At 40.2% G+C, this 13,478-nt stretch overlaps 1 protein-coding gene across 1 annotated transcript in view; it reads left to right on the top strand.

Moving 5' to 3' along the window:
* Tmem67 (transmembrane protein 67) overlaps positions 1–13,478 on the top strand; it is a 41,501-nt gene that overhangs the window by 8,851 nt on the left and 19,172 nt on the right. Inside the window, exons 7-14 of the mRNA XM_059253872.1 lie at positions 3,461–3,523; positions 5,517–5,671; positions 5,789–5,897; positions 6,647–6,724; positions 7,368–7,433; positions 9,054–9,210; positions 9,720–9,843; positions 10,950–11,055. Coding sequence (XP_059109855.1) covers positions 3,461–3,523; positions 5,517–5,671; positions 5,789–5,897; positions 6,647–6,724; positions 7,368–7,433; positions 9,054–9,210; positions 9,720–9,843; positions 10,950–11,055 — 858 coding nt within the window. The remainder of the gene's footprint in view (positions 1–3,460; positions 3,524–5,516; positions 5,672–5,788; positions 5,898–6,646; positions 6,725–7,367; positions 7,434–9,053; positions 9,211–9,719; positions 9,844–10,949; positions 11,056–13,478) is intronic.

Raw genomic sequence — 13,478 nt, 5'->3', positions numbered from 1 at the left:
AGGTTATATCCTTTTTTATTTTCCACTATGAGATAAGTCCTCAGTCTTTCCCAGTCTTTCATGAACTTGACAGTTCAGGTTCTAAGGCTTACCATCTGTGGGACAATCCCAGCCTGTATCTGTCCTGTCTTTCATCACATTCAATGTATGCTTGCTAGAAAGCCAGTAAAGAAGCAAATGGTGTGCCCAACTCAGTACCTAACACCATGTCAGAGAGGATACGGAGTCTGTCTACCTCTCCCATCCTGATACTGTTGAGTTTGAACACCTGCCATGAAGTTATCATGAGTACATTAAACTCACCGTTTCCTTTGTAATTGAAGAGTGCTTTGTTGTTGTTTGTTTGTTTGTTTGTTTTTTGAGACATGGTTTCTCAGTAGTTTGGATGCCTGTCCTGGATCTCACTTTGTAGACCAGGTTGGCTTCGATCTCACAGAGATCTGCTTGTCTCTGCCTCCCGAGTGCTGGGATTAAAGGCTTGCGCCACCACTGCCCGGCTGACGAGTGATTTTTTTGAGGAGAACGTTTCCCGTCCAAGGACTGTCTAGGCCCGACCCAGTTTAGCTTCTGAGATGAAGCACAGTCAGACTGGTATGGCTGTAGATGGTGTGAGGAGAATTTCAAAGGTTACACTGCACTGGCTCTTTCTTAATGTACTAGCTAGTCTGCTTTTGTGATTTTTCCCTTTGACATCCTTCCATGTTTATTCATTAACAGTCTGCCATAAAGAACATTTGTGTATGTGTGAATATGTGTGTGAGTGTAACTGTACATGTGTGAATATGTGTGTGTGTGAGTGTAACTGTCCATGTTTGAATATGTGTGTGAGTGTAACTGTGCATGTGTGAATATGTGTGTGTGAGTATAACTGTGCATGTGTGAATATGTATGTGTGAGTATAACTGTCCATGTGTGAATATGTGTGTGAGTGTAACTGTCCATGTGTGAATATGTGTGTGTGAGTGTAACTGTCCATGTGTGAATATGTGTGTGTGAGTGTAACTGTCCATGTGTGAATATGTGTGTGTGAGTGTAACTGTCCATGTGTGAATATGTGTGTGTGAGTGTAACTGTTCATGTGTGAATATGTGTGTGAGTATAACTGTCCATGTGTGAATATGTGTGTGAGAGTATAACTGTGCATGTGTGAATATGTGTGTGTGAGTATAACTGTCCATGTGTGAATATGTGTGTGAGAGTATAACTGTGCATGTGTGAATATGTGTGTTTGAGTATAACTGTCCATGTGTGAATATGTGTGTGAGAGTATAACTGTGCATGTGTGAATATGTGTGTTTGAGTATAACTGTCCATGTGTGAATATGTGTGTGAGAGTATAACTGTGCATGTGTGAATATGTGTGTGTGTGAATATAACTGTGTATATGTGAATATGTATGTGTGAGTATAACTGTCCATGTGTGAATATGTGAGTATAACTGTGCATGTGTGAATATGTGTGTGTGAGTATAACTGTCCATGTGTGAATATGTGTGTGTGAGTATAACTGCGTGTGTGAATATGTGTATGAGTATAACTGTGCATGTGTGAATATGTGTGTGAGTATAACTGTCCATGTGTGAATATGTGTGTGAGTATAACTGTGAATGTGTGAATATGTATGTGTGAGTATAACTGTCCATGTGTGAATATGTGTGTGAGTATAACTGTGCATGTGTGAATATGTGTGTGAGTATAACTGTGAATGTGTGAATATGTGTGTGAGTATAACTGTGCATGTGTGAATATGTGTGTGTGTGAGTATAACTGTCCATGTGTGAATATGTGTGTGTGAGTATAACTGTGTATGTGTGAATATGTATGTGTGAGTATAACTGTCCATGTGTGAATATGTGTGTGTGAGTATAACTGTGTATATGTGAATATGTGTGTGAGTATAACTGTGTATGTGTGAATGTGTATGTGTGAGTATAACTGTCCATGTGTGAATATGTGTGTGTGAGTATAACTGTGCATGTGTGAATATGTGTGTGTGAGTATAACTGTCCATGTGTGAATATGTGTGTGTGAGTATAACTGTAAGTGTGAATATGTATGTGTGAGTATAACTGTGCATGTGTGAATGTGTGTGAGTATAACTGTGAATGTGTGAATATGTGTGTGAGTATAACTGTGAATGTGTGAATATGTGTGTGAGTATAACTGTGCATGTGTGAATATGTGTGTGTGTGTGTGAGTATAACTGTCCATGTGTGAATATGTGTGTGTGAGTATAACTGTGTATGTGTGAATATGTATGTGTGAGTATAACTGTCCATGTGTGAATATGTGTGTGCGAGTATAACTGTGTATATGTGAATATGTGTGTGAGTATAACTGTGTATGTGTGAATATGTGTGTGTGAGTGTAACTGTGTAAGTGTGAATATGTATGTGTGAGTATAACTGTGCATGTGTGAATATGTGTGTGAGTATAACTGTGCATGTGTGAATATGTGTGTGAGTTTAACTGCATGTGTGAATATGTGTGTGTGAGTATAACTGTGCATGTGTGAATATGTGTGTGAGTTTAACTGTGCATGTATGTGTTTTCTTCAACCTCACTCTATGCATTTATTCTTTTTCCTAAAAAAGAAAACTTTACTTATTAAAGAGATGAAAACAGTGCCTCAAAATTGTATTTTAAATATTGATGGCTGAGAATCCATTCTAGATGATTTGGTTGTGGCTCCCCTGTTAATCTGTAACTCACACTTATGTTCTCAGAGTCTCAGCCTTTGACCAGAGGTTTATACCTACATTTCTCAGAAATCAGTTATGAAAACAGGTTTGATGCCACACTTCTGTAGTCCACTTAAAAGTGGAGCCAGGAGGATCAGGAGTTCAAGGTCACAGTTGGCTATGTAGTGAGTTTGAGACCAATCTGGGCTCCGTGAAACCTGTCTCAATAAAACAGAACAAAACAAAAACCATGCATGCCTGTCCTGGTCTCCTGGTGGTTCTGGTTGCCTTTGGTTAAATCAGGTACCTTTTGGTGTGGGGTTATTCTGATGTCCTTCGTTGTTTACAAAACACCATTTTGGAAATGTCAGATATTACTCTGTAGAGCCCAACTTTCCCATCGTGTAGCAGTGGTTCTCCTAATTCAGTGCTCATCATTTTGATACACTTACCATAATCCTAAATCAACAAATACGAACCATTCACACTCAATCAGGCACTCTCATTTTTCTTTTTCCACTTCATTTTTTTGTAATTTGGGAGTGTAGACATATTCTGTCACCTCATCCTTTGTCTACGTGTCATTGTTTTGTCACACAGCTTTAATTGTACTGAAAGACATCATCAGCATTTTTTTAAATTCCAGTAAACTGTTTTTCTAATAACAAGAAACTAGCATTGTTCATTTCTCAGTTAATATATGTATTAATGTCTTCCTAACACATAGGATTAAGGAATCTTCCTTTGAATTTAAACCTACCTCCATCTTTCTGTTTATAGGGCATGTCATTAAACTCAGAATGGTTTGCCAAGTATTTGCAGGCAGCAGCAGCTGCATGCTGGGTAAGTTTAAATATTTTCAAAATCAATTTCACATTGATAAATAGTAGTATTTTTTACTTAGATAAAAGTTTTCTCAGTGGATACACCTCTTTAGTCAGATTCTATAAAAAGAATAAAGCCTCTCTATTGGTTGAAATGGAATATATAAACTATTATGTAGTTTACACATACTGATTGTCTCTAGGGTTATTTGATGGTTGTCTTAGTTACTGTTCAGATGCTGTGACAAAACACCAGGACCAAGGCAACTTCTAGAAGAAAGCATTTAGTTGGACCTAGAGTTCAGAAGGTTAGAGTTCCTGATGGCAGAGCAGGCATGGTGGCAGGGACAGCTGAGACTCACATTCTAATCCACAGCAGGAGCAGAGAGAACACTGGGAATGGCAGGTAGCACCCCAGTGCCACACCCCCTAACCCTTCCCAAGCAGCTCCATCCAGTGGGCCCAAGTACTCAAACATATGAGTCTATGGGGTGATCTTCATTCAAAGCACCTCAGTTGTAATTTACTGTCTGGAGAAACTGAATGTCACTTAGGAAGGATCTTAGGGGTGACATGGTATGTGCCAGGCCTGTTCTCAGCTTAAGACAGAAAAAACTCCCTCATGTAAGTAATCAAAATGTGCTTATCATTCCTCTTTACATTTGGTCTAAATAAATGCCAGGTCGTTAATAGTTTATGAAGGTAATACTTCAGAATAAGGAACAAAGAAAGTGTATCTTTTTAGTTTTTTGTTTGTTTTTTGGTGGTTTTTTTTTTTTAAGTTGTTTAGTTGTTGTTGTTGTTTTTAAGATAGGATCTCATTATGAAGCCTTGGCTGGTCTGAAACTCACTCACTGTAAACCAGGCTGTCTCAAACCGACAGAGATCCACCTATCTCTGCCTCCTGAGTACTGAGATGAAATATGTGCACCAGCATGCCTGGCCAGTGCTGTGCTATCTAGAGTGGTAAAGGCTTACGTCTCTTAGAGAGTGATATTTGAGCAAAGACCGAAAAAAGTGCTAGTAGGCCATGTAAGTACAAAGGGAAAGAGTGTTCTGAGAGGAGACCACCACTGGAGTAAAGATCACGGCACCAAGAGTTGACTCTCTATCTCACTGGCACTTAAGAAGCTAGAAGTGATGCAGCCTGCGCAGGGGAAGTGGAGGTGGAGCCAGAGTGTAGTGAGTGGCTCTGGGGAGGAGCTAGAGGATTTCTACACCAGAGGTCATAATCCGATTTCAGATTTGGAAAGTATTGCTGTGGCACAAAGAATAGACTTGTTGGGGCAACAGCAGGAGCAAGGAGATCCTTTAGAGTCATGTTAGAGTAATCTGAGGGGAGCGCGGGTGTGGGTGGAGATGCGCAGACTGGGCAGCAGGAAGGTAAGTTCTTCCTCAAGCTTCCTACTTCAGTAACAAAGTAGAGTTGCATTTTCCAAATAGGGAAAACTGGGAAAGGAAGTTGAGAGGTTAAACTCAACTAATGATTTGATTTTGTTGTTCATAAAAACAAATTACTCAAGCAAAGTGGAATAAATTCAAAGTGGAATAAATCACAATATTCCTTGAAATATAACTATTTAATAGTTTTTTTTAAAAATATCAATCTCTATATTTGTACTTCTTTCAGGTACTCATGCTAGTATTTTTCCTAAGATTTTTAATTAAAATATTCTTATTATTCATCTTCATGTATTAAGATTTTATTTTCTGGGGCTGGCAAGATAGCTTAGCAATTAAGAGCCCTGGCTACTCTTGCAAAGGACCCAGGTTCAGTTCTGAGCACCCACATGGTGGCTCACGACTCTCTGTAACTTCAGTCCCAGGGGAACCGAAGCCCTCTTCTGGCTCTGCTGACATGAGGCATGCACTTGGTGCAGACACACTTACAGGCAAAGTCCACAGACACATAAATAAGAGTGTTTAAAAGTTCATTATCTACTTAATCGGCTACATCATTTTTCTATCAACATTTGTTTACACTACTAATGTTGCTCCACTTCCTTGTGTAGATGCATGCCAACCTGACATCTTGCCAAGCTCTTGGAAATATGTGTGTGATGAACATGAACTCTTACGACTCTACCACATTTGATGCATGTCGCCTGTTCCATTATATCTTCGAAAGTACTGCCGGATTGAGCAGTGCTCATTCTATCCCTTTCTGGTAAGGAGATTTGGATTGATAAAATGTTCTCAAATGAACTCAGTGCAGTTATTTTCACAAATGTTAGTCACATGAGCTATTTCCTCCTTTTATTAAGACAAGTTTCGTTGTTCATAGGAGACAGAACCTTCCTTGGCTGTTTTATGGAGACCAGCCTGGATTGGCACCTCAAATTCTTGGTTCTACCCCTCTTCCTACAAACTTCAGTTTTAAAGGACAAAACCAGGTACAAGTCTCCATATCACTGGAGGGATAACTACATGTGATCTACTAACTTTAAGATAAGAAGTAACTGGCTGGGAATACAGCTCAGTGGTGATGTGCTTATTTGACATACACAAGGTCCTGGCTTCAATCCCCAATCCCCAGTGTCAGGACAAAGGGACAGTTACTAGTCACACTTCTTCATTTCCAAGATTATTTTTAAAAGTACGTGTTCAACTGTATAAATGTTAGCCGCTGTAGAAACTGCATAGTGTAGAGTTAGGCTCTCCTACTTTGGGTGACTGGATTGTGGTTATGGTGGCACTTGGAGGGCTGAGAAGAGAGGCCTCATCACCAAGTGCAGACTCATCTCACTGTACGTGCCCTCCCTTCTAGACAGCTCACAGAACTGCCCGAGGCTCTCTGCACTTCATGGCACCCACAGCTCCTAATTGCCACCTCTACCCATTGAGCTTTCCAGAATGAGATACTATACCTCCCGGGGCACTCAGCTCATTAACAGACTGAGAGGAAGGTGCCTACCACTAGTGTCCTTCTCGGTTCTCAAGTAATGCTCCTGCCGAACCCCAGTCCTGTCCTACAGTGTGTTTACATGTAGAGATGGTGGGTTAATTTACGTTCACATAAATTTAGTTGAATTTAATTTTTCAGCAAATATAGTGTTAACATTGACAAGATAGTAATAAAAATGCCCTCCATAGAGAATTTGACATCATTTTACTGTTGTTTTTCTTTAACCAAAACATAAAGCTGAACTTTGTTGCTGCTTCCTATGATATAAGAGGAAATTTTATCAAATGGCAAACTTTAGAAGGTGGTGTTTTACAGGTAAGTGTGATTCTAGCTAAAATATTACTAATGCACTTTATTGTTGTCTGAAGCAAGGACAAAAGGAACAGACTAGAGTATTGCTTGAAGAGACTGTGATGGGACGCTAGTGTGGTGTAGGGGAGGGGTGTTGCTGATGCTTGAAATTAGAATTTTAAAATTACATTGTGTGTGTGTGTGTGTGTGTGTGTGTGTGTGTGTGTATTCATGCACACATGTAATGTGTGGAGGACAGAGGACAACTTGTGGGAGTCAGTTCTCTTCCTTCTTCCATGCTGGTCCCAGGGACAGAGAAGCTGGGTGGCAGGTGCCTTTACCTGCTGAGCCATTTTGCCAGCCCCAAGTTGGAATTTCTTAAAACTGTTTTTTTAGTTATAACAAAAAAAGCTCACTTAACCTAGCCCTGGCTGTCCTGGAACTCACTCTGTAGACCAGGCTAGCCTCAAACTCATAGAGATCCTCCTGAGTGCTGGTATTAGCGGCGTACACCACCACCACCCAGCAGCCTCCCTTACCTTTTTTTATGGCCTTTGCACATTAAATTAGTAGAAAATAAAACATATGTTCATATAGGAGCCAGAGAACTTTTCAGCAAAGAAATCACTTGAGAGAGATACTTATCAGTTGTATTCTTCTGCTAAAGCTTTGTCCAGACACAGAGACAAGACTGGATGCAGCTTATTCTTTTGGAACGACCTACCAGCAAACTGTGAGTGTGTGTGTATTTTAGACAGTCTGTGTTTTCACTTTGTTCTCTAGTAACTGCAATGGTAGGTGGATATTTCTTTTCATCAGAAATTCTTTTAGTGGCAATGAACAATTTCATTAGTTCATAAATCTTGTATTATCTGGGCACAGAGAATGTTAATCATCAAGACAAAGGTACATTGGCATCTACAGAGTTTTAAATATTCTATAATGTTAGATTTTCATAGTCAATTGTTTATCTGCATCTAGGCTTATGTGTCTTAAACATAATGCTACTCCTGAAAGCGTTATAATAAAGTTAGTGACTACTAAAAATGTAATTCCCTGTTCACTTTACCTCCCAATAAAATAACAGTGCTTCCTTCCTTTTCTTTTAATATATCCCTCTCTTTCCACACTTCCTTTCTCCTTCCTGTTATGACTTACTTTCTCTTGGATGTTGTAGTATGGTACAAAGGAATATTGTGAGCCATTTAACATTTGAAAGATCCTCAGTAGCATATAGAAATGTTTCTTAATTTGTATGTGCGTACACATAGAACAAAACCACAGTGAACAGTGCCACCACGAGCAACTAATGGAAGAAAATAAACATTTTTATTGATCAATTTTGGACAGTTGTGTCAGAGTTGATTTTTGTTTCATTTCCTTTATTTTCCAAATTTTCTACCATAAACATGAATTTGTTCTTAGATAAGAAACGACTTACAGGGTGTTTCACCATCATCCTTTTCTAACAACATGAGCTACAGTGAGCAGGGGGATCAGCAGGCATTACGTACCTGATGATGCATTTTATCACTGACGTCCCGTTCAATCCTAACACATCATGTGAGGTACTTGGTATATGTGCTTCAATGGGACCCAATGGTATTAGGTGATTATTAAAATGGTTGCATCACGTAAATGTTCTGCTAGGTTTAAAATAATGATTATTGCAGTGTAACTGGTTGCCACTCATAAAAGTAGTTCACAGCTCACTAAACAAAATACCTATATAGACAGAGAATGGCAGAGCTGTCCATGTATTATATGTAGATATGCACACAATACCAATTCTCAGGGAAACAGAGAAAGACTGGAGAGTCAGTGATGCTCAGGTTATCTAATAACATAAGTTGGATGGAGCACAGTAAGAAAGGAATGAATGCAGAACCCACATTTGCAATGGTGGGAAGATAGAATGGCCTGGCGTATACATGGTAAGGAACTGTAATGGATTAGTGTGAACGGATGAACATAGACTGGTAGGGAACAGTGAGAGATGAGCTTCACCTCTGTGAGGGAGCCAGTCAGATACATGGTTGTACATCAGGAGAAAGAGTTGTCCTTGGTCCTGGAGGACAACAGCAGCTTTTAAACCTCGTCTTTGATATGCACTTATATTAAAAGTAAAAGCTGATCTCCTCCTCATGGTATAGATTAAAAACAGAAGTTCTTTACTGGCTGGATTTTTTATTTTTTTTTTTTTGAGTAGGGCCTTTAAGAATTCATGTTTTGGAAGTCTCTTGGAAGTGCATGCAAATAATGTAGTTGAAAGATACTTCACAAAATTAAAAAAAAATGTTTAATGGTCATATACTTTCTAATTTTGATGCTTTTATTTTATTTTACTTCCTAGTGTGAAATTTCTCTTTCTAAAATCCTGGCTGACTTTCCCAGTCCTATATTTTATGACGTTTATCTCGAATATACTGGCGAAGATCAACACCGTTATATTTGGGCTGTCCCTGTGTTAAACCTAAATCTTCAACACAATAAGATGTTTGTGAACCAAGGTAAGACTTTCTCCTCTTGTTTTCTCATAGCTGAACTCAGTAGATGTAAACCAATAGGATAATTTTGGTAAACCAGTGATGATGATAATGATGGATCCTCTTAGTATATGATTTTATATAGTGTGCCCCAAAGTGCAATAAAGTAGTAGGATGGCTGCTGTGTTTCGGCCTTTTATTAATTTGATTTTCAAAACTTTAAGAATCAACCCTTGCTGAGAGAGTAGCCCGAGGAAAATGAGTAGAACTGCAAACTGACTTCTTCTTCCCTGTTCTTGACCCTCTTTGGGGACAGGCTAACTTCTTTTGTTTTTATCCGTGCTACAAAATATGACGCAGGCAGGGAGCAGAGAAGACTGACAGTTCTTACAGGAACAGGTCTTTGTGGCCATCTTACTTGAAACAAAATACTAAGTGTTGATCTGGGTTTTGTCAGTAACTGTTGTGAGTGCTATCATAGGCAGTTGGAAAGCAGTTTTCCTAATGCCATTTTTCCCTTTTTGTAATAAAAGACAGTAGCTCCAGCAAGTGGCTTCTCACTCGGCGCATTTTCTTGGTGGATGCAGTCAGTGGACGAGAAAATGACCTAGGAAGTCAGCCAAGAGTAATTCGAATTGCTACCCAGATATCACTGAGGTAAACATGCCTAATGACTAAGTTAGACTTGGGAGTTTATAAGACAATGCCGTAAGGAGAGTTTTTGCCAGGAATTATCAGACTGAAACAGGAAGGAGAACTGAGCTGAAATAATACGGAAGGTTTTCTTAGCTATGTCTAGGTTGGCATAGACCAATAAAGGGTAAGGGATAAAGGGATATCAGAAGGACCTCAGGGGTTTGCCCAGATTCATGCTCTAGGTCACTGTACCTGGTGAATTACAGTGGGTTGAAGGAGAAAGGAAGTTAAGACCAGTAGCTGAAATGGGTCCTTTAATAAGAGCTGAGAAATGAGTCTGAGTTCAGCCTCCTCACCTCCATTTCCTTCATGGCTGCCTCTCTAGACTGACCCAGGGTAGGCAGCATCTCCCTCTTTCTAAAATACCCTACCTTAGAGCAGTACCGTGCAGCCTGTAATTGAGTCCCCACTCCAGTGTTTTATAATGTATGCTCTGAATACAGTAGTCTTTCACTTATGAGTTGGGCACTGTGAGAGTTTTCTTATACATCATGCTGACATCCATATGTATTGCATTTTGACTTCTGTTCAATCTGTCAGTGTGGAATTCCTAATAAAAATGAAATCACACCTAATTAGGGTAGACTCGTTCTTGGTAAGGCCATGCTGGCATGTTTCTTTTTGGGTTCACTAATACATTGTACTTGCCAAATTGGGCCTACAGCAAAACTAGATGTAACGTGTATTTTAGTAAGACTTTGTCTTTCTTATGTGAAGATCCACGTTCTGTCTGCCATTCCTTGGGTGTCATGTGACCCAGCTCTTTCCGCTGTCCCTTAAAGACGGTCCCAGTGCTTCAGCGGTTTCGTTTGTAGTGTCAGAGCCTGCACCAACAGGGCTTCAGTCTCCTGCAGCATGCTTTAGTGTTACAGTTCTTATATAACAATATATAAAACAATGAAGATGAGCTATGGCTTAACACTTAGTTTGTATTAGCCTCCTCCAGCCTTACGGACTGGCTGAGTCTAAAATATAAAGAAAGTCTATACAGAATTCAAAAGAAATGATAAGTATATGCTTAAAGGATTAAGTATATTTATAATTTTGAGTATATTTTCTTTTAATAGCATACGCCTTGTACCCAACACAAAAAATGGGAACATATATACTCCCTTACTTACCATTGCCTACAGTGACATTGACCTCAAAAGTGCTAACAGCCAGTCTGTGAAGGTGAGTTCTTTGTTGGTCTTATAATTATAAATGTTAGTATAATGCTGGTGAAGCTTAGCATGGTCAAAAGGTAATCTTTTTAAAGTTTTAAACCAATCTTTTTCTTTATATATTCAAATATTAATTAGGAGTATCTAATGAAAGAAACTGAGTTCTTGAGGAACTTGAGTATTAAAAGGCAGGAATAGATGAAATTTTTATTATTTTTAATTATGTGTATTGTGTAGTGGGGGTAGGGCAGGTATGTGCATGTGAGTGCAGGTTCCCATGGAGGTCAGAGCCATCAGATGCCCTGGAACTGAGCTGGAGTTGAGTGGGAATTAAGGATGCTTCATTCAACCTGGGAACTGGGAATTGAACCGAACTCAGGTCCTGTGCAAGAGCAGTATGCACTCTTGACCACTGGGCCATCCTTCCAGCCCCAAGAATGGAGGAAGATTTTCAGTGGATGGATTACCAGCAGCTAAGTACCCCTGCTGTCCTGTGACACTGAGACACAGCATCTGGGTCTGTCTTTTCTGATCATTCTGCTCTTTGTTTCCTTGCCTGATTAAACCAGGAACGCAGAAGGTGCCGTGGATCTATGTGGGCTCATCACTGCGTAGAGTGGCTTCAGCAGACAGAAAGATTAACACATCAGTTTCATAACGAGTAGTGCAAAGATAGGCTAGGGAATGGAGTTCGAACCTGCAGCCTCAGTTCACTAAAGAGATGAAGGCCTTCTGTGTCTGAGAGGACCCACTTATGAGAGAAAAAGAGCTCATACATCCAGAAGGCAGGCAGTACCAAAGAATAAGCCTGGGAATTCCTGGCCGCACATGGCCAGTGTCTCCTTGGTCTGTCCCTCAGAGAGAGCACTCCTGCTTGGAGGAGGGATAAATGAGAGAGGGACAGAGTGAAACAGGAAAACCTGGATGCTTTCTTTTCTCCAGAAGATTAATATATTACCTGTCCTCTGGAAACATGAGAAGCAGGAGATGAAGTTTCCTTACCTCCAGAACTGACTCAGAACTTGATTTCTGTCAGCTTCCTTTTTATTATTATTATTTTAGTCTTCTTTGGTTGGCTGGTGCTCTTGTTCCTGCTTGTTCTCAGGTTGTGACCAGGCTTGCATTAAACAAAAGAGGGACATAACAGAACTTCAAAGATGTCCTCATTTGTAGTACCTGATACAATTAGGTAAAATCAACCTCCACTCACTGAGTTTACATGCACTATAATGAGAGAGGAAAATCTAGAAACAAGCTAAATAACAACAGAAAAGGCTGCCTGGCTTAAAACTTCCTAAAAGTATATCTATTTTATTGCAGGCCCTCTTTTCTTTAAATATTATTCTTGTCCACAGTTTGCAAACTAAGTGCTGAGAAACTGAAACGTAAGAAACACAAGAGCAGCACCAGCTGGATGCTCCGTGGGTTTCCATGCTCCCCGGGAGCCTGACGGGTTCGATCCCGGAACCTGCTGATGGGGGAAGAAGAGAACTGACTCCACAGAGCTGTCCTCTGACCTTCACACATGAGCCATGGCATACGTGTGCATGCACACACACACACACACACACACACACACACACACAAATAAAATTTAAAATAAAAGAAGAAAAAGAGAAATTTAGAGCCAGGAACTACCTTGATTTGATGATACCTCAAATTTACTCTAAGTGCAAAATATACAGTTCTTTAATCATTTTTAATTTTTAATAATATACTTTAATTTTAATTAAAGTATAATTACATAGTTTTAAATTCTATGGCAGCCATTACAGAAGTTCTATCTGAGTTTTAGATATCCAGCTGTGCCTTTTCTCTCTGACCCACAGCAGCTCATTTACTTCCTGCTTTCCCAACATAAATCCCTTTGGATCCAGCTTTGTTTCCTTTCTCATTCTTGTCTGTTCCTCCATCCTCAGTGACCCTGTGCCTGTGGGACACCCCTTCCTTCATCCCCAGTGACCCTGTGCCTGTGGGACACCCCTTCCTCCATCCCCAGTGACCCTGTGCCTGTGGGACACCCCTTCCTCCCCAGTGACCCTGTGCCTGTGGGACACCCCTTCCTCCATCCCCAGTGACCCTGTGCCTGTGGGACACCCCTTCCTCCCCACCTGGTATTCAGCCAGCCTCCCTGATAGATCATTTCCTTTGCTTGTAGAACTCTTCGGGTGCTTCACCTTAAAAACACACTAAAGCAAATACCAGCCATTCAGATCTTTCCTCAGCTTGCCATTGGCTCCCTTCCGTCCCTTTTCCAACCATTTGAATCTTTTATTATTTTCACTCCAGCTCTTGACATTTTCCTTCTCTGAAAATCACAGAGGTCAGCCATCTTTCCCTTGGTATCGAAACAGCTGACACCTAAGTCCCTCTCCACCCCAAACTCACTCTCTGTGGCCGTGGTAAAACCAAGTGAACTGCCTCCCCCACCCC

This window comes from Peromyscus eremicus, chromosome 2 (genome assembly GCF_949786415.1).
Source record: "Peromyscus eremicus chromosome 2, PerEre_H2_v1, whole genome shotgun sequence".
Taxonomy (NCBI): domain Eukaryota; kingdom Metazoa; phylum Chordata; class Mammalia; order Rodentia; family Cricetidae; genus Peromyscus; species Peromyscus eremicus.
The sequence above is the reverse complement of the archived record's forward strand: the minus strand, read 5'-3'. Positions and strand labels throughout refer to the sequence as shown.